This window comes from Opisthocomus hoazin, chromosome 1, assembly GCF_030867145.1.
Source record: "Opisthocomus hoazin isolate bOpiHoa1 chromosome 1, bOpiHoa1.hap1, whole genome shotgun sequence".
NCBI lineage: Eukaryota > Metazoa > Chordata > Aves > Opisthocomiformes > Opisthocomidae > Opisthocomus > Opisthocomus hoazin.
Genome location: NC_134414.1, coordinates 102,758,805 through 102,780,672, shown reverse-complemented (window position 1 = coordinate 102,780,672; position 21,868 = coordinate 102,758,805). Strand labels below are relative to the sequence as shown.

At 36.3% G+C, this 21,868-nt stretch overlaps 1 protein-coding gene across 1 annotated transcript in view; it reads left to right on the top strand.

Annotated features, from left to right (window-relative positions):
• TRAPPC10 (trafficking protein particle complex subunit 10) overlaps positions 1-21,868 on the top strand; it is a 45,276-nt gene that overhangs the window by 2,714 nt on the left and 20,694 nt on the right. Inside the window, exons 2-10 of the mRNA XM_075431135.1 lie at positions 7,195-7,276; positions 7,962-8,097; positions 9,207-9,403; positions 11,106-11,301; positions 12,395-12,506; positions 13,526-13,773; positions 16,064-16,210; positions 18,153-18,267; positions 19,453-19,529. Coding sequence (XP_075287250.1) covers positions 7,195-7,276; positions 7,962-8,097; positions 9,207-9,403; positions 11,106-11,301; positions 12,395-12,506; positions 13,526-13,773; positions 16,064-16,210; positions 18,153-18,267; positions 19,453-19,529 — 1,310 coding nt within the window. The remainder of the gene's footprint in view (positions 1-7,194; positions 7,277-7,961; positions 8,098-9,206; positions 9,404-11,105; positions 11,302-12,394; positions 12,507-13,525; positions 13,774-16,063; positions 16,211-18,152; positions 18,268-19,452; positions 19,530-21,868) is intronic.

The window sequence follows — 21,868 nt, the reverse complement described above, 5'->3', positions numbered from 1 at the left end:
TGTTTTGTGGTTCAAATTTCAGGCAGTTGGAGTTGTCTGGGATAACTGCCCTGCCTAGCAGGTACACGGGAGGGGAAGACAGACCTGCTGGCTAGTTTTTGATTATATGAAGGAAGAGTGAAGGTTGGGTGTGGTTGTGTCTTGGAACATATTTCCTTTTGCTGCAAGATTTGGATTAATCCCTGTCAGGTAGACGTTTGTATCATGAAATACTGCTGATAACTCTTATGGTTTATTCTTAATAAGGGAGAACTGAAGAGGGAGTTTTGTTTGGAATGAAACTTACTTTCAACACTGTGCATACCAAAGATGTCTTGTAAACAAATGTTTTTATCTACTTGAAATAAATTTGACATGATTCTGGAAGGAATGCTTCTTTAGTAAAGAGTTATGCTTTCAAACTTGTAACAGTAGTTGTTAGCTGTATTGGTACAATCCTGATTTCAGCATTGTATGTATGTACAGGCTTCAGCCTATAGAATAAAAATGGCAGATTCCACGTGGCCTATATATTTGATGCCAGTTGCAAATGCAGTTTTTGTGCTACTCTTTTCGTGTTAGTACTGTAACTTAGTAATTTTGTTCTCAGGATTTGTATGCAGCCTTGTGTTCACGTTATTTGTATTACTGGCAAAACCCCATAGTTTTGATAAAGGGTTTAGTTTAATAGAATTCAGCTAGGCAAACTGTCTAAACAAAAAATTCTAGAGACATTTTTTTCTAGGCAAACAGACAACCATGTTTTGTAAGTCTGGAAAATAGAAGTGTATTCATGGAAATGTGCTGTTCCTTTATGGTTTTTTCCCTTTTCTCAGGACAGCAGCATCCCACATAATGTTAAATCATTCTTGCCAGTTAGAACTGAGTGCCATGAGGACTCCTTTCCAAATTAATTTGAATCATGTTTTTGTACTGTTGGTCTTGTTAGATTGTGAACCCACTGGGGAGTTTCACTGTCCAGCTGCAGTTATGTTTGCTCGGGCATATTACCGTGCAAACTCTCAATTCATGTTTGTAGCAATTTATCCTCATTGCTACCAGACCTTGTATGTTTACAAAACATTTTGAGGTAGCTTCTTGCTTTCTCACTGCTGTAGAAATATTATTTTTAGCATCATTAATTGTTTTTTATTTGAAGAGGCAAGTTGAGTGTTTGCATGAGACATCTTGAAGTTGGGTAGTTTCTTTGCAATGTTGACTGGACATAATCTTTAAAACAATGCAGATTGCTTTCCTAGGAAACCTAAACAAAGTTGCTTCCTTCTTATGAGTCCGAGTTGAAACTTTAATTTGAGAAAGTCTTTGGAACTTTAATATAGTTTTCTTGTACACATATATCAACCAAGTGTTCTGATGAAAGAACTTGTCCTTATGTAGCTGGTTTGCACTTAAATTATTAGCTCTGTCTGCCTAGACGAAGAGGAAGTTGAAGACTGAAGATACAATCCTGCTAAATGAAGTAATAGGTTTTTCAGAGCTTTCCTACCAAACTGTTCTTTGGTAATCACATGGTTGTTGAATATTCCTTGTCAGCTTGTAGTATCTGTTTATACATTGTTTGTGCATATTGGTTTTCACTGTCAATGCTCTTAGTACAATTAACATTTTATATAATCTTTTGAGAGAATGGGATGCATCACTTTCATCTGGTCCATGTTCAGAATGTTCTATGATACAGCAAGAGCAAAACCATCAGCAAAATCATTGTAGGCCCGAGAACAGAAAACATTTGCAAATGTCTACAAGAGCAGTGTAAACAGAAAAGTGTAACAAAAGTAAAGGGAGGTGGAAAGAGTTCTGCATCTTTTTGTAGTGAAAATAAATGCTTGCAGTTAAGAATATTGTTCTGGGACTGGAAGAGCTCGATTCAAAAATTCTTCTGTTACTGGTAGGTAGATGTATTAAAAAATGTGCTGGCAAGAAGGGGCATGTAGCCCAAGTGATTAGAACAATTTGCTGCTAGTGAAATCCTTTAAACTACTGTATCCTGTAAGTGCATTTTCTCTGTTCTCGGACAGGATTCCTGTCTGCATTGTAAGTCATTCACTATTGTGTAGTTGATCCAATACTATTCTGTATTTAAATATCTGATTACATACATCACGAGAAGAAGCAGCATATTCTTGTTAGTGTTAACCCCTGTTTTACAGATTTAGTAGTGCAGTAGTAAGTGAAGATGTAACATTTTACTAAAAGGATTTTCTTCTGCAGACTGCTACTGAATCAGCCGAGATTTTTTATGCAGCAGTTAAGCTTTCTCGTGTTTTGGTTTTTAGACCTCTTTTCAACATGAATCTCGGTTGGGAGGCGGAAGGGAGGACCTTTAAAAGAAACAAATACAAAAAAACCACCAGCCTTCCAAAACTTCAGGTGGATCAACTTACCATAGGCTAGGTGAATTATGAAAAAAGATTCATAGCAGAACTTTTTTACCAGTAGAAAAATCAGTGGAATCAGAAGGGTTACAAGCTGTGACTGATATTTAGGGATTAAAAACTAAACAAAACCACACCAAAGTGTAGTCTTGGCACTGAGCTCTTTTAAAAGCATTTGAAGCCTTTTATCTCAGTTGACGGAGTTTGTCATTGGTATCAAAGGAAAATATTTGTTTGCTTTAGTCATCTGACCTCAGGAGTTTGTTTTTTTTTTTATACTGCCTGTGTAGTTAGTGGATTGGGATAATTTCTTCTAGAGGAAAAAAAATAATTGTGGGACCATCTAAGAAGTTTGGAAATTGTTAGAAGAAAAAATAGGTTCTTGGGGATTTTGGTGTATTTTGGGCAGGCATCAAACTAAGAAATGCCAATATTGTATGGTTCTCATAAAGAGAATGTGTTCCTCTTGGGAGTTCTGGTAAGGTGGTAGTTTTGGGTCTCATGTCATTCCTATACAGATTTGCAGCAGACCAAGTGTCCTAGACAGGAGTAGAGGGAGGGGAGGATGGCTGCGATGACTTCATCTATCAAAATGTCAGGGAGAAAGTCAAGAAGGAAAGAATGGAGGAAAGGAAAATATGAGACCAATAGCATAAGTTTTTGAGCATTCATGTGGTCTTCTGGAGCTGTATTTACTAGGATGCTCAGTCGCGGTTACATTAGGCTGTAACTTAAACAAGGAGTGTTTTGGCATTAGATGCCTGTGTTAAACTGACTAACGTAATTTTCAGAATTTTTCCCCAGGATTAGGTTTATGGGTACAAGCTGCTGTATAGAGATACAGCCTGTCCTTGAATAAAAGATATAGACATTCTTTATTGGTTTACGTAATGAGTTTTTACAGCCAGGTTCACAATCAAGACTCACTTGAGTAAGTTTTGTTCCTCTTTTGCCTGACCTGGCCCTCCTAACATTTTGAGTATCAGTTTGATGGACATCAAGTTTTTGAAGGTCATAGAAACATTTTTAATTTATGCTGTCTGATTCGGTGTTTGGTTTAGGCTTATCGTAAAACCCTTTTACGGTTCTGCTGCTTTATTTGCATTTGATTTCTGGACAGAGATCTGTTTGTCTTAATTTGTTTGTGAAGTGTTTATATAAGTGGCAAAGGGCATACCATCTGAACTTTTTAAGGTGGGAGGAAAAAGGAAACGTGATTTCTCCTTTCTTCCCTTTCTCCAGAAGCTTCTTTTTAATGTATGTCATTTGAACATTACTGCTTTCTATTGTTTTGTTAGTTAAAATAAGTGTTACCACTTCACATGCAGAACTGCCCTGTACTTCAACTGGTATCACTTAAAGAATGACTGTGTTTTTTCTGTATTTGGTGTGTGTATGTTGACATCCAGATGGGGAGTAGATGAATTCAGACATACAAGGTATAAAAGCTGAGGTAGGTGCTCAAGAGGCTATGGATTAGCATTTTTTCCTATTGTAAAAATACATAAAACAAATATTAAAATAAAACAATCAAAAATACTTACTAGATTTATAATATAAATTAGAGAAGTTGTAGAATGTATTTTAAAGTAGTAACAGATCTGTATAAATTTGAAGTAGTATAAATCTATTAAATCTATTTAGTTTAATATTATTTATAAAATAATTGTTAGACAAACTTTATATAATAAAGCACAAGATGTGCACTTCTTGTTGTTTTTTAAGTGATAAAGGATGACTCTTCAGTGTTACTCCCTAGTAATTATCTCTGATATTTAGATCTTATTTAATTCTTTCGATTCTAAAAGAATAAAATAATTTTCTAGATGGCTGTTTGGTTTTAGTTATGATAGGATTCCAGAATTACTTTTCTTTCCCCTATATGCACAATCCTTCCTGCCCCTTTTCAGCTCTATCTGATCATCCTTTACACTTTGGCTAGGAGTGGCTTTCCTCTGCTACTGAGAATTGCCTGAGTGAGGGCTTAGTGTTAGGACCCATCCACTGAAATGAATTTGCTGTGATACAGCTGTGCTTAGGCATCTGGCCACATTAGTTTGCCTTTTTCTTAAACCCACAAAACAAAGCCCCCAAACCAACCAGCCAACAAAAAAAAAAAACCCAACCAAAACAGAAATGAGCCGCCTGTACCCTCCCATCCCAAAAAAGTGACAAAAAAAATCTACAACAAAACCTTTGAAGTAGTTCTCAGACTTCTGTGCAGACTTTTGTGGGTTGCTGTAAGTTTGAATTCCAGGGTTACTTGTGTTTTTGGAATATTTCATTCAAAATTCACAGAATTCAGTCAGATACAAGGAAAAATGCTTGTAGTGGTGTGGTTTGCTTTCTTTTTCAAATTTAAGTGTTTTCAAAAGTATAGATGCAACAACTACTAATGCTTTAGAGGCATATGGGCAGAAGATATCAAAAATGGACTGGTTTTAAAATGAATATACCTTTCTTAAGCTGATCATGTGGTGTGGTTGTCTGGAACAGCAGGGAGCATTAGACATTGTCATTTAGCATTCTGGAGTAGTCCTTTTGACTCAAGATGTTAAATTCTGAAACTTTTTTGTGGCATACATTGCATTTTTAGGTGCAGTACTGAAAGAGAACTTTGTTATGATCCAAAGGTAAAAATTTCTTTCAGTCAGGCCCCAAGCTTCATGGGGTATCATTTTGATCTGCTGTTGCTAAATCACTTAGCCGCGTTTCACTTTCCATGGGCAGTAAGGAGTTGCAAATCAATAGACTGTTCTCCATGGTCTAGCTCACAGAGATGTTGTAACTTGGTATAAGATAGCGTTAACAATATGACTAATGCTTGTTCTGGTATTCATTTTAGACATTAGTTTGTAGTCTTAAATAAGATTTGGAATGGTACACTTAGTTCAGACAGAACAGGATGAAGGTGAAGAATCAAGAATAAAGTGTTTTCTGGACACTTAAGGCTAAAGCACTAATAGTAGAGTGGGTGTTTTCTGTTTGTATTTTGTTTTTTAACTATTCTAGGAAATTGTATCACTGAATAATAGCCATTGTGGTCAGACATCAGAAGAGCTGATGTTGCTTGTTCTGGCGTTTAATCAGACTTTAAAGATGTAATTTAAAAAAAAAAATTATTATGCGGTGATAGAATTATGCTAGTAATATATATGAGAAAATTGGGAAAAAATGAGTGGACTAGAAAAGGATTTCCCAGATAAAGTAAAGCGTGCTAAGCTACTGTGGAGGTAATGGCTGGCTGTGTGTCGGGAGGTGAGATTGCAAGGTGGGAGGGAGAGGAAAAGATGTCAGGTAGTTCTTCAGCCTTAGCTCCCTGTTCCACAGGAAGGTAAGAAGATATTTCTGTTCAGGTTGAGCTGTACAATGGCAGATGATTGTAAAAAGCAAACAGGTGGAAAACTGGCAGGAAATAGCAGAATTTCCTCTATGCCTGTTAAAATCTTGATTGGAAAATGTAGCTCTTCAGCTCCAGAGATCTTGGGGAAGCAGGGAGGAGTGGGGAGAGGGGCAAGAATAGAGTCTCTGTAGGAGGAAATAAAGGATTTTTTAGAATTAAATTGCAGTCTCTGGTAGAGGAGAATGCAGTCAGCCAAAGATGAGGCAGTAAGGTGGAAGTACAGGGAAGGGAGCAATAGCTGTGATAACTCAGGACAACATGCAGATGAGAGATGTAGTAAGTGATACCATTAAACTAGTGTGGGCCAGCTCATTCTCCCAGATTTAGAGAGTGCAAGTGACAACAGATTTTAGAACTGTGATTCAAAATTGCAAATGGAGTGGCAAATATATTCTTGACCTTACTCCCTTCTCATTTGGATGTGTCTGTTTGCCAGACATCAAATGCTGTGACTTCTGTCTAAGTATCATGAAAGACCATTTGGGCATTATGCATTGGCTTGTCTGGTCGACTGGTCAGTTTGGATTCAAACATGTCTGACAACATACCTTGTTCCAGAGTTCACCATCTCTTGGCTCAAAGATGCTGAGAACTGTCAGAAGTTGGAAGGACTTACTTTAAGCCTGCCTTTTCCTTGTACCCAAAGCAAAAGAACAGAATTTAAGAATTGATACTCGTAGGCTGCTGATAATATATATATTATTTTGTATGGTAGACTCTGTGTTTTATTCAATCTAGTATATAAGTAGCTATTCCAGTGGTGTTGCATTTAAAGCAGTTGTTCAAAGCCCAAGTAATTAAAGCCTAACCACAGATCTGTGTGTCACTGTAGGGCCAGCTCCAGGGGACTTGCACCATCTTGACAGACCTGATGTTTCTGAAGGCAGCGAGAACAGCGTGGTGGGGGCAGGGAGCTGCTTTGTATTAACAGCAGCCCCAGAATAAGGGGGAGAGGGGATTCAAACCCAGGAAAGCACAGGATATGTGCTAATGCTAATTTTCTCATGGTAGGCCCAGCTACAGAAGGGATGTGAACACTGTCTAACTAGTCTTCTGGTTTGTGAATGCTAAACTATTGAGGTTTTTTAAGTACACTTTGTTTAGGCGATGGTTCCAGCTAAGGAGTTGCTTCTTCAGTTTTTAGAGTTGGGCCAGCTACATGGTGATACTCGCTTTGGTATATGGATTATGTAGCTATGTGGATAATCATAATAGGACGTTATAACAGTATATGTATTATGTGCCTCGTTAAGGTGTTGTATTAGGTCATGAGAGCATGTGATTTAAAAAAGTTCAGTTCAGTGCTAGACTCTAATTACATCTTTTTACTGAAACAACAAACCATTAATAGTATAGCTTATTAATCTCTTTTCTATAATTTGCATATGTTAATGGATTAATCCCTTTCACTTTTAGGTGCTGGAGATCAGAATTTATTTACTTCCTTATATCCTACACTTTCTCAGCAGCTTCCTAGAGAACCCATGGAATGGAGGAGGTAAACTTACAGTTTGTTCTGTGATGCTGTTTCAGTGTGTGTTTTCAGACTCAGGAAGGTGTGTGTTTGTTGTGCTCTGAGAAGCTCTTACTATAAATTGAGTTGAATACAGCAACTTACTTCAGGAAAGGAGATGTTAGTGTACTTCACCGTGATCCTTTCCACCCTACAACTATGTTGAACTTCACCTAAAGAAAAATGATAGTAATGCTGTGTTTCTCTTTTTGGTTTTGTGGCTTGTAGGTTTGGCTTGGTGTGTGCTTTGATGTGCTTTGGCAGGCATGTTCTGAAAGTGACATGCATTCTTCTTAATGAGAGTATAGGTAGAACCTATGTGGAATTAGATGTACTTTCCTGCAAGAAGTTTGGTGTGGTTTTCTGAATAGGAGAATTCCCTAAATATATTTTTTTTCCATTTGGAATGTTCTACTTTTAGAGGTCCCAGGGATACAGAAGATCTTGTAATGAAAGCTGAAAAGCTTCTATTTCCTGTTCTTGTAAAAAGGAGATCTATCTCATTTCAAGTGATACCAAATCTTAGTTAACTTTATATAAACTGCAGTAAGCGTAGTTTGGGAGTTTCCAATACCAGAGTATTTCAGTTTATTCCTCTTCCCCAAAATACGTGTTCATTTCTGTATTCTGTTATGTCTTGTCCACTAATGTCAGTTTTTAAACTTTGTAGGTCTTATGGCCGTGCTCCGAAGATGATTCATCTAGAATCTAACTTTGTTCAGTTTAAAGAGGAGCTACTACCCAAAGAGGGGAATAAGGCCCTTTTGACTTTTCCCTTTCTTCATATTTATTGGACAGAATGTTGTGTAAGTACTAGGGAAACGTCATGAAAAACTGAATACTCTGATATAAAATTAAAAAGTTTTGATTTTCTGCTTGTGCTGTCTGGTATTTTTCTTTTGCTTTTCATGCTTATTTGAGCAATTATGTCTGCATTGCATAAGCATGCATGCCCAATATATTGGAAATGAAACTTAGTCAGCTTGAGTACTTTTCCCAGCAGTATTTGTTTGTAATGTTGCTTGACACTAAGAGGACAGGACTTAGAATAACCTATTTTCAGTGTTTTGTCACAAAACTCCTCAAGATCTAACAGTGTTACTGCAGTAGCACAGCACACTTGCTTCATAATACAGAAATGTGGCTGGATTATTTCAATTATGATCTGTCTATTCACAAAGTTACATCTTAAGATACTTTTTTTTTTTTTTTTTAGTTCATCTTCCGTATGTGTCAGGTATTAGTATATGTCTGCAGTCTAAACTGGGCAAGATTTGGAATGTCTTAATCCTGTTTATCTACAGTTGACTGCTTTTTGGTTGGCCTCTGTTATGAATTAATGATCCAGTTGGAGGACAAAGGTGACATCTGATCTGTGACCAATCAAAAAGTATCCAGAATAGCCTGGAGAGTTGTCTGCATTGATATGTTTAAAATCAACCCAGAAGCCAAAAAAGTGCCAAATAACAGACTTTAGTGTGTTTTTCTTTTTTGTTTTTTGTGAAAAAGCTTTTAAACAGTTTAAGATGTCAGCAGTTAGAAGGTGCAAATGTCACACTTCTGTTACTACGTGAGAATAAAACAGTTCAGCTTTGTAATTTCAGATGTTTTTTGGTAAAGTTCATGAATGTGTAAAATAAGAGTTTAATTTAGGTTTAAAAATCTTTATTTCAATAATCTAAAGAAAGATAATGTACTACATACTAAGATATAATTACTGTTAACCAAATATTGAAAGAAATAAAATCAGGCAAAGTATAGTAAGACTTTGGTCTTTGAATTTAAGTTATTTCTAGTAAGTGAACTACCTGTCACTAAGATATGTCTTTTTGTTTATCTTCTGTTGGAACAAAATTTGTCTTTTGAAATTGTTCAGTGTCAGTTTGATTTGATGATTCACCACTTCTTATCCCAGGACACGGAAGTGTACAAAACTACAGTCAAGGATGACATCACCAAGTGGCAGAATGTTCTCAAAGCTCACAACTCAGTGGACTGGCTAATTGTGGTAGTGGAGAGTGATGCCAAGAAAAAGAACAAAACAAATATCCTTCCCCGAACCTCTATAGTAGATAAAATAAGAAATGACTTCTGTAATAAACAAAGTGACAGGTAAGCATTCTTTTACTTGCAGACATTTTAACCTTTGACTGGTGTACTGATCTAAAAACTCAGCTCCCTAGGTAATAAGTTCCTTGCTCATTTAAGGACTTTCCTTGATGTCCAGCATTCAGACTGGTGGTACTGTAAGACCTATGCTTTGAAGAAGACTGACACAAGCAATAAAGGGAGAAGTTTATTTTCAATTCTTCCTGGATTCATGATGGCTTTGAAATGTGTTTCAGAAAGCTTTCAAGTATCTCCTCCTGGCTAAGAGAGGTTTAAGGGTAATGGTACGGTAATAGTTTTTAGAGCTTCAGAGTTTTCTGTTTGCTTTGCTTAGCTGCTTGCAAAAATGTTACCAGAATTACAGATAGTGGGAGTGAGGTGAGAGGGGAGTATGAAGCCAGTAGGGCTGATTTTTTAACATGATACTTTCTGCCTTTCGCTTAATCACCTTTCCACTATGAAATTATTAACTTAAAGCCAGATTCTTCAGATGTTTTTGCTGTAAGAAAAGTAACAATGAATATATGAAACCGTTTCATACACAAATCTTAATCTGAAACCAACTTTAATTCATATTGTCTTCCTTATTCAGAAACATTGCACTGAATATGTTATATATTACTTTTTTGTCTTTGAACCTCAAGAGTTAACTTTAAGTTGGAGATTTTGCCCCTAGGACTGAGTGACAGGACAAACATCTGAAGTCGAAAAGGGTATATGGAAGCGCTCATTGTACCTTGGTGTGAGCTGACAGTGACTGGCAGGTCAGCATGTTAGAACACGCTGTACATTGGCAGCACTTTCTTTGCACCTAGACAGTGTTTGGTATATTACAGGGTTATTTGGGCAAATAGTTCGAACAATTCTGATTCAGTTTGCCTTTGGTTTCTAACTGATTGATTTGTTTCATTTAATCATTTTGCCATAGAAGAAGATGACTTTTCTAACCAGAAATGGTGTTTTATTTGAATGAGATATTTTCCTGCCTTTAGAGATATTGGTAGTTTTTTTTAAATGTTGCTAAATTGTGATAGAAAAACTGAGGAAATAAAATGCTCTAAGAAAGGCTTATTTATTTGTGAATTAATGGGATCTGTTTGTTTGTTTATTTTCTGAGAAAAGCAGTGGAAGTTCTAGCACATAGGATGTGTAAAAACAAATTGAGATACTGTAAGAATATATTATCCAGGATTATTTTAAATGACTTAGGAAGGGCTGACTACATGTGATCTAATGGATCTTGATTTGTATCTTGCATAATCCTTGCCAGGAGTAACTGTAGTTGCCATTCTGATGATTTATATTGCGAAGCAGACTTTTTTTCTTGAATAACTACAACATTACTTATGTTTAAATAAATGGAATAACATATCCATTATTTGCTTCAAAAAAAGTAAAGACTTATAGTACTCATTTTGTGGAAATCATCTAACTCTTCTCATAAACTAAATCACAGACTTAAACATACATGGAATAGTTTTAAAAAAAGCCACCAAAACCCAACCGAACAAAAAAAAAAAAACCCTAAAGCTGCAGCATACTCACCCCCAAACAAACAAACATAACCCTCAACCTTATTTTCTTCCTTTCATTAGTGTTGAATGAAAAACTCCAAATCTGTGAGGTATGCACAGTATTCAACTGTGTATTTATATGTGATTTTTACATTTACCTCCAAAAATAATTTTTATCAATCTCTTTACAGATGTGTGGTACTTTCTGACCCTTTGAAAGACTCTTCGCGTTCTCAGGAATCTTGGAATGCCTTCCTGACCAAACTCAGGACATTGCTTCTCATGTCTTTTACCAAAAACTTAGGCAAGTTTGAAGATGACATGAGAACTTTGAGAGAGAAAAGGACTGAGCCAGGGTGGAGTTTCTGTGAATATTTCATGGTCCAGGTAAGAGTCCCTTTTTATTGAAGAAAGTACTGGAGTCCTAGTTTTAATAATGGCATTGTTATTGTTGTAGTTGGCTTTCTGGTACTGTTCTGCTCTTTCTTTGAGGGTTGGGGCAGGAAATACGAAGACTGGTACAAAAGCAGCATTTTCAGATCTTGTTTGCAGCCTGTTTGTGTTACATTGCAATACAGTGCTATTATAGAAGTAGAATCTTTTCAGAAAGAAAGTTTTATGAACCTCATCTGAAGTAAACAAATAGCATCTAGAAAGTGCTTTAGTTGCTGTCGAATTTTGGGTAAATGCCCCATTACTGTGCATGTGCAAAGACACTCAAACTTGTAATATTTAATGTGAATGTTGCTATGCTGTGTTTGTTCAGATTATTATCAGTATGTAAGGAGATGATTTTTAGAGAAGTGTCTATTTTGAAGTAACCCATATAGAGAATGCCTTGAATTCAATTTTTTTTAGTATTTCTAAATATGTCTTTGTTATAGCTGGTATAGAGAAAAGCAAGAAACTCTTGTTCGATAGAATTAAAGGTCTTGATTGGAATTTTCTGGTCCTTGTACAGTGCTGTTCTCCACACCAGTTCCACCTCATCTTTGTCTCCTTTGACTTCATGCACTGTCTCTTACATGTGATATATCTAATTCTCAGACGTTTTCTACTTACCGCTTTGGCTCTCTTCTCTGTATACAACTGAACCTTTATTAATACTGCAGTTGGTGACTTCACAGTGTAAAGAGAGGGGAAAAATATTACTGTTATGGGAGATGAGTCTTCAGCAATATATATATCTTTTTTTTTCTGAAAAGTGAACCTTTAATAGATGTATGAACAATACTTTGTAGTGAATCAGGGTCTGGATGCACAACAGAATTTACTGTATGACTTAATCATCTTTTGTGAACCTCCCTGTGTTAGGAAGAAATGGTGCAACTGCTATAACGGCAGGTTTTCCTATATGTGCAAATACTGGAAGGGGAAGAATGTTGGAAAAAGTAGTTCCCAGAGCTCTATGTATGGATAGGGGTAGGCTGTAATACCAGACATGACTAACATGCTACTTGTATTGCTTGTGTGTTGAAAGGAAGAACTGGCCTTTGTCTTTGAGATGCTGCAGCAATTTGAGGATGCGCTAGTGCAGTATGATGAACTGGATGCCTTGTTCTCTCAATACGTTGTCAACTTTGGGGCTGGTGGTAAGTGTCTTAAAATGTTAAATGAATGTTAAGTGTATTAATTTCTTCACTATGCTTCTGCTAAACAACCCAGTGCTTTGTGTACATAGCAGAAAAAGATGGAACATTGCAGTGAAGATGCACTAGAGAATTTGTGCTGTTGTTTTATGCTGTATGCAGACTCAAGCGTATGTCAGTTATAGTCTATTAAAGTTTTTTGTCTCTGAGGCTTAGAAGCAATTCGTAATGAGAACCTGTGTTTTGGTGTTACTCGATTATTGTTACAAACAGAGCCCTGAAACTCTGTAACCACCTAAGTATAGATCTGACTGAGATACAGGTGCTGTTTTCACACACTTGCTAAGTTATTCTATAAAGAGCTTACTAGAGAAATGCATTCAGTTTTGCCTCAAATTATATGAGACATTTGGTAATCACTGCAAAACTGAGTAGAAATACGTACTTAATCTGCACTACAGAAGATTGAGCTTTCTTTTCAAGAAAAATTACTGTGCAAGAACTATCAAATAACTTTAAAGCTGTTATATAACATGTGCTTTAGCTCATTAAAACAGTTTAATCAGGTGTGTTATGAATCTGGTAATAAATATAGTGCAGGAGTAATTGCAGTGAACTATGTTTGTCCTGACTGAACTTAATGCTATACCTGAAAGTGAGGGCACATCTATCCATGATGCCTGAGTAAGAAATACTTAAGTAGATAAAGCTTGTTTGTTTTTAACTTCAGGTAGGCTTGATTGCTAAGAAACACATTACAAACAGATTGCCACTATAATAATAACAAATGTGCAATTAAGATAAAATGCCTATGGGGTCGGATGTTCTGAAATTCAGTTATCTACTTTGCTATGGAAGTTCTGCTGATTTTTTGTTTTGTTTTTGAAGTTAAGACATTAAGTCATTTAGCCATATGATAAAGCTTAGAAAGAATAAGCCAGCTCACAACCTTTGGAGGGAGGAAGAAGAGGGTTTGGTAGAAAGCAGTGGTTGATTCTTGGATATTAACTTTATTTACTTAGATGGTGCAAACTGGCTGACATTTTTTTGCCAGCCAGTGAGGAGCTGGAATGGTTTAATTCTCCGAAAGCCAATAGACATGGAGAAGAGAGAGCTAATTCAGAATCAAGAAGCTACTCTACTGGACTTGCGTAGTTACCTATTTTCTCGTCAGTGCACGTTATTAATCTTCCTGCAGAGGCCATGGGAGGTTTCCCAGCGAGCACTGGAGCTTCTTCACAACTGTGTGCAAGAACTGAAGCTATTAGAAGTGAGTCAGTGTAATATATTCCGTTATGTGAATGATCTTATCCAATGATGATCTAACAAGACTTTTGAAGTTTAGATGTTGGTGACCAGAATACAGAAAGCACTGGCTGTGAGTTATCAAAATGATGCTGTAATAACAGATTGTAACAGTGCTACGGTTGAATGTTTCATCATGAGGATGTATTTGGAAAAAAATTTGGAGACATCACATCCGAAAACCAAACCTGTATTTAGTTAAAGTATTCTAGTCTTCACCTGGAAAGTTAACTCTTAAGCTGGTAGGTATTTTAGCTGCTTCTTTCCTGGATTTACTGTCAGTCTCTTGAACTGTAGTTCCCATCATTTCAATCTGTAACAGTGTTGTATTGAAGAAAATAAGGCAGAGGGATTAATATGCTGATATGTAGGTTAGTAGTCTGTAACAAAAAGCAGTTTTGAACTAGAAACAGTATCTACAATAGGGATTCTTACTGCTCTACAAGTTGGATGCTGCTTTGATGGCCTTTTGTGGTTCTTACTTTGTGATTAGTTTTGGTGCCCAGTAGTGCTGTGTTATGCATGTGTGTCTGGCTATCTCATCCAGTGACAGATGAAAGAGATGGAAACAAGTGACAGTGCTCCAAGCTTCTGTCATGTTGCATGCCTCCATGCTTTACCCCTCCTCCTTCCATACTTTAGTTTCTGCTGGTGTTTTGTAATCCTCTAAAGCGGCTTTATTAGGGATGTTGTACACTGATCATCCTCCATGTATGACCACAGATGTCTAGGAATTGAAATACATCTTTAAGAACAGCATAGTGTGCGTGAGAATATTTCTGGATCTCCCCTTGTGACTCATCCATGTCCTTAATCCTGTGGGTGTCTGGTTCTCTGTTAGTTTTAACTGTGCTATTATAACAACAGTAGCTGCCAACTTTTGCCTGTCTGACATTGTGGTAGTAAGTTCCATAAGTTCCATCTGTTCATCTGCATTTAAAAACATAAAATCTACTTCAGATGCATTGCCAAAACCTTCACGTATTCTAAAGCTAACATGTGATTCCCATAGTTAGTATGTTTTGTGTGTGTGGTTTTTGTGGCTGGTTTTTTTCTTTCCAAAGTAAATACATTTAGTCTTCTAAATCTCTGAAGGTACTTCTGCAGTTCCCCTTTGCTCCACCTCAAGTCTGCCCTGTGCCTCCAGTGTTTGGGGCTGTTTGCACTGTCTCTTATTTCCGCTGCTTCTGTCTTGATGCAGTGATCCAAACTGAATGCAGGTGTTCAGGCTGCGAAACAATGACGCTTGTTTGTGCGTACCATGTAGTTATTCCTGTTGTGATCCTTTTTCTTAATACAGGTAAACCTCTTAATGTGGCTTGACACCACTGAATGCATAGTGGAAATCGAAACTGCTCTGTTATGATCTTTCTCTTCCTGAAAATTCTTCCAGAATTCAGATCATCTTATTTTTTTTTTTTCAAATGCATTGTGCTTGCATGTTGGGCTTTCTGTCACATTAGTCAATTACCTAGTTTATTATGGGTTTCAAGACTTTCATAGTCTTTCTAAAAGTAATATTTTTGCATTGTTTATGAATAGGATTTTGAGACACCATCATTGCAATTACATTTCAGATCTTTAGTTATGCTCACCTTTATCCTGATTCTTGAAATATTGTAGTATCAATCTCCTGTCTTTCTCTGTCATGTTCTGACTGATAATCACTTCTTGGTCTTTTTTTTTTTTTTTAATCCTGTCTTTCTGTGTGTGTGTTTGTTTTGTCTCCATTCTTTAATTAGTTGTCCATGACAGATGTCTTATCCTTTGATTAACAAACTTACTGTTTTGAAGGAAACTTAGACTAATTTATTTTTTCAGTTTTTTTAGTCTACTTCTTAGTGTACTTTTAATTTCAGTCTCGGTTAGATCTGATGTCTCCTTAGTGAAATAGTAGTATATTTACAGAAATTTTTCCTAAGTCTCCTTTCCTTGGGCTTACTTTACAAATTTTTGGAATTTTTCTGAGTACAAGTACCTATCAGTCCTCTTTTCGTTCTCTTTCATCTTGATGGTAGTACCAAATCTAGTTCATAGAATCACTGTTTAGTTGCCTAGCTGTCCTTGTTTCATGAACTAGTAGTATATATATAAAATTATTCAGGAGGTAGTGAGAGTTGGTCTGTTTGTGTATTCTTGGAGTAAGCTCTGCTTAGAGGCTCTGCTACATTGTATCAATAAAAGTATTTTGCTGAAGTATTTTTCTCATCTAACTAATGCTTATTTTCCAGTTAATTTTATCTGTTCATCTTCAGGTCTCTGTTCCCCCTGGAGCTTTGGATTGTTGGGTATTTTTGAGTTGTTTGGAAGTCTTACAAAGAATAGAGGGCTGCTGTGACAGGGCTCAGATAGATGCAAATGTTTCCCACACAGTTGGTTTATGGAGCTATGCCACTGAGAAGGTGAGCAAATGATGTGCTGCCGTTGTGTTACAATTTTAAAGTAGACCTTTGGTTTCTGTGGAACAGATTTTGCACTTTTTATTGTGGCATTTAATATGGGGTTCTGTATATTGTCTTGGGTCTAGTCTAGATGAGACATCCAGGTTTATATCCACTTCTTCCACTGTCAGATGAGGCCTAGGAATAACTAGGGTGTGTTCCCCTCTTTGTCTTTCCCACCACCACTCACCACTAGTTTGATAATGACTAGCTAATAAAACTCCAAAACGAACTCAGTCCATGTAGACTGAGAGAAAGAGCAGAAATTTCAGTTGTAGCAGGAGAAGATGCCCAGATTTGGATGCATTGACCATTATAAACAGAGATTGCAGCAGTCTGTTGATAGTTCCTTGTTTTTTCAGTATGTTGTTAGGGTAGTAGTAAATCTCTAACTTCACTGAAGGTGTTACCGTGGTGGCTTGTGAAACACTCAAATAAGTAATAATTTGCAATTTTTCAGTTACCACCCCTTACCATAAAGTAAAACTTGTAAAGTGGCCTTTTCAGTTCGGTAAAGTCCCTTCCTTAATTATCTGAATGCCTTTTCAAGTTCCACTTATTCAACTTCTATGAAAGAGTTGGTGTCTAAGGTTGCTGCTGCATTACACTGTTGAAAACCAGTTTAGAAAGATGACAAACTCCAGAAATGACTGAAATGGCGTACTGTGATCTTTGTGGATGTTTTTGAAGACCAGTGTAAGCTCATCATCTTGTTTGCATAGCCGATAGAATATTTTTTTATTTAATTTAGTCATAGTTTCTTCAAATTTCAGTAGACTTAGGAGTCCTTTAACTGGCCTGAGGAGGTCCATGTCTTATTATAAAAGCACGGAAAGACAATTTCACCTTGAAGAGTTACTGTTTAAAAAAAAAAAAAAAAAAACAAAAACAAAAAAACAAAAAAAAAAAGGGAGAGGGGAGATCAGAATAAAGGAAATGAAGAATTGTTTAAAGTGGTGATGGGTGCATCAGACTCTTCCCATGCTCTTTACATGTTTCTATGGAAGCTGTGTACCCAGAGTGGAAATGTTCCTCCCATTCGTAGCTCTTCTAAGAGAACAGCTAAAGGAAAAGATTGTAGAATAATGAGTAGCAGTGAGGTGAAACAGACTGAATGAAAGAAATTTAGCAACTACTGACAAAATGAAGTGGAATTAAAAAAAAAAAAATAATGGCCATCACCATTTTACGTGGTGTAGAGTAGTATGACAAGCTGAGAACTTTTTTCTGCTGCGGACATACATTGGTAGTTGATTGAGTTTATTCTAAATAAATTAACCAAATGACCGATAGAACTAAACTTGTTTAAGACAGTATCCTCTGCTGACTTCTGGGTATCCAGTGTTACCAGCTGCTGTCTCAAAGGGGTTTTATGGTAGTTGTGTGACACTGTTTTAATGCTGTTAGTTATGCTAATCATCTCTTTTTCAAGAAGGTTTTCACCTGAATACAATACTTCGAGTGAATTTGCAAGCTTCTCATCAGTGTACTGCCTGCATTTCTTGATTATATGGTTTTCAAAAATATAGATTCAGTTTTTAGAAATGATCTTTGGCGACAACTGCCAAACATCTCAAGCTTTGTCTATGTTTATTTGGAAAAACAGAAAGGTTTATTATGATTAGGTGCTGTGCGTGTAGGGACGTGTGTATATGCGTGTGTTCTAATGTTACTTCGGTCAGTAACTTATATGCAGTTCTTAATAAAATTAATTTCTGCTGTGAGAACAACAGCTGCTTTTGAAAGGTTCTCTACTTTCTTCCCATGAGGCAACTTTAGTACAGATCTTATAAGCAGTATGACAGCAGTGGAAATGTATGGTAGGAACGATGTAATAGAATAAAAGGAGTCTTATATTGATTTTGTGGCCTATTTGAAAACAAGCATCTGGTTTCTCTTGTAGTTAAAATCTCTGGGTTATCTGTGTGGACTTGTGTCAGAGAAGGGACCCAATTCAGAAGACCTTAACAGAACTGTCGATCTGTTAGCAGGGTTGGGAGCAGAACGCCCTGAAACAGGTATTACCAGGAATGTACGCGTTGTTTCCAATAACTGACATTGTCTTAAATACATAGCATATAAATACATCAGTAGTAATCACTTCCAAGTATCCCTACATAGATATATAAACATAGATAGAATTCTGTTATCTCTTATGAATTCTTTTAAGGTGTGTGTAGTAGTTTAAATTATCAATGCATCTTCTTACTGTTGCAAGTATAAGTTTTTCCATTAATGCTCCATTGGTCAGCATTGAGGTAAATAGTCTTGAACAGTACTGGTTTTGAATAAAGTTTTTAATGCTTTCAGATAAGTATTAAGAATAAAATTATTTGAAAAAGAAATGAAGCATCCTTGATCTGATGCAAATAGATAACCTGCAACTGGAGCTACAAAGTGATATTATTGGAGTGGCTGAACAATCAAATTTATTAACTGCTTGTGGATTTTATTACTCACAAATATATTTTTGAAGGGCAGAAGCTTTCAGATGTTAAATATGCTAGAACAATTAGTAACTTTGAAACATTAGTCGACAGGCTGATGCTTCACTTACACTTTCGGGTACGATGGTGTAGGATTCTTAATTTAGTGCTATGTCGCCAGTTATAGTTCTATAAAATTAGGGCTTTTTTTCTTCTAGAAATACTGATACGTATTTGGTCTGGCAAAGACTTTTAAATTGAGCAAGCTACTTCAGGAAAAAACTTGGTCTTGCTGACAGTTTTCCTTTGAAGTACATTGTTTAAAAGTAGTAAAATGTCTTTAAATTATAGTATACTTCTGTCATGCTAATTTATAAATCCAGCAGTGAGCAGTTGTGAGACTATCACTCTTGGCACAGTGTGGTATTGAAGTACAATTATGTGTGTTTCTGGGTTGAACAAATGTTACGAAATACTATGTGGAGAAGTTGGTACAGTTGCTATATTGCTACTTGCCTTTACCTTGATACCCTCAATATTGCTCACATGTGCAGGCACACACAGAGTTGTGAAGCAGCCTTTCTTCGTCTTATTTTAGAGCGTGGGGAAGAAACTCGTGATCTAAGTGTTAGTGATGTTTCCCACATAAAATTAGTTTTAAGTTTTCTCTCCACTTTCTACCGAAGGAAAAATCGGGGAGGGGGTGGGGGGGGCGGTGTGTATTAACAGAAGAATGTATTTGTAAGTGACACCTCTTGTTCTGCGTTTTTTCTGAAGCCAGTGCATCACAGAGCCCTTATAAGAAACTTAAAGAGGCCTTGTCATCTGTAGAAGCTTTTGAAAAACACTACTTAGTAAGTATGAGTTTTGGCTATTTATATTAGTTTTCTGTGTTTACAGTACAGATTGAATGGGGCCAAAATTTTCAAACCTGAGAAGATAACATTGAGAACATAAATCTGTATTTCTATATTTTGATATCAAAGGTTATTGCTTACACACTGAACACAATGAGGATGATTTGTTTTACAACTGGAACCCTCTGTGGGCCCCAAGTTTCAAATATTTGGATTAACTTTAATATTTACAGTTGTGAGTTGGAGGTTATTTTTCTTTAGGTATGTATCCTTAGATATTAAAAAGGCCTATGTCGTGGCTATCATAGTCTGCTATCCCAAATTCAGAATTAATTGAATCTTCCCCAGAAGAATATTGATGTGTGAATTCAGCTTCCTTTTGAATGGTTTAGACTTGCATCTTGGAATAGGTATTACATGGTTGAAGTTATACAGTTGAATTTTTTATATAAACTGTGGGACATCTGTGAATAATAGAGTTGGAGCTAGCATTGATTAAAACATTAGAATTCTCATTGTGTTTTACTATGCATGTTTATTTCCTGACAGCTCCCTTACTGAGGAGCCTTTGTAATGCTCTTCTGATATTTTTTTTAAATAAAATATTGTTAAATAAAACAAAAAAAAAAAACCCTGACTGTCACAAGAGAGTGTTTGTTTTGGGGGGGTTTGAGGTTTTGGTTTTTTTTTCCTTAAACAATTTTCCTCTGAAATTTCTTGTATTTGCAGTACTGCCATTAAAATTTTCTGGAGAAAGTTGGAGGAAAACTGAGCAATTTTTTTCAAATCTGAATACTATGAATACTAGGTGCTACTTTTTTACAAGGTTTTATTGAAAGAAAAAGTTTCGAAAAATGTCATCTGAAGATACGAGGTTTCACTTTTATATTTCATTTCTTTACAAGACTAGTTGGATAGCTGGACCAAAACTAAAATCTTCAAAATTGCTAGCTGCTTTTAACATTGTCGGTTCCAACTTGCACCGGAAGATCTCTGCTAAATTCAGCAGTATCTTCCTAAATTTGAGAAACTAAGTGGGATCTGCAGAGTTTGCCAATAAAAGAATTGCCATTCCTGTTTGTATTTCTGACTGCACTTTTATGCAACAGAAATTCAAATACAGGTACACTATAAAAGATTGTTTTCTATATAGTTGTCACATAAATATATACAATTTATATATACACCCATATTTTATCCGTGTATTCAGTGGAGAACAGCATAGAATTAGTTATAATTTCCAGGCACAGCTGAGAAAATTTATTTGCATTTAAAATTTTAATGAGTCTGGAAAGTAAAACACAGCTTTTTAGACATGTTGAAAGCAAGAAGTGATGACCTTTTATTACCAGAAAAGGCTTTGTTCTCATTCAGTGGCTGATCTCATGCAACAACTTCCGAATCTTTTGTAAGACTGTCAAATCTTCTACAAGTGTGTTGGCTTGTGCCTTAATGTTGGGGGAACGTAGCTTTTCATTTTTATGTGTAGCTGGTGTCTAAGACCACTCTGGTTATACTGATGTGTTAAGGAGTGATCACTAACTGTAGGATATTGTTGTGAGTTCTTAAATAAAGACAGACGTGATTTTTCTAGGTTCTTTGTAAGAAACATCAAAAATTCCTCAGGAGAGGCTTTGGGAGCTCATTTCAGGTCATTTTCCTGCCCTGTAGGAATAGATGCTTTCAGACAGATGCTCTGCAAAATATTTAGGCAGTTAGAAGCTCTTAAGCAATTTGTTTTGAAGGATAGACTAGTTATTAATACACTAAGTGAAGGAGAATGAGCTTCTGTGAAAGGCTGCTGACAGTCAGAAGAGGCTGTGTGGTTTGCAAATATGATGTGTTTTTATGTATCTAGACAGTGATTAATATATACTTGAGAAGAAGGTTTGGTGGTGGTATACTGTGTGTGTTGTAACTGCTAATTTTGTGAGAAAGATTTGTCACTGTTATTTCAAGCTTAGGGCAAGGTGAGGAAGGTGGCATGTAGAGAGTGTGGATGCATTGGAAATTAAAGATAACTGAGAAAATTCAGCCTGGGATTGCATAGCTTCAAGCGAAACTCATTTAAGTCACTCTTGCAAAAATGCTTATTCTGATTGTAACTTAACATTTCGTGTTTGATTGTATGTTTACATACTGCACACTTTCATATGCTAAATGGCATTATGTGCAGCTTTAGTGAAAGAATCGCATACCACATTCTGTATGTGGTTTGTTTGTTTTTGAAGTATTAGTTGTGAGTCTCTGGGGCAAGCTCTAATACTGTTCTAAATATGTTACACTGTGGCGTATGCTGAAATGATACACCACACAATTCTGCAATGATAATCTAA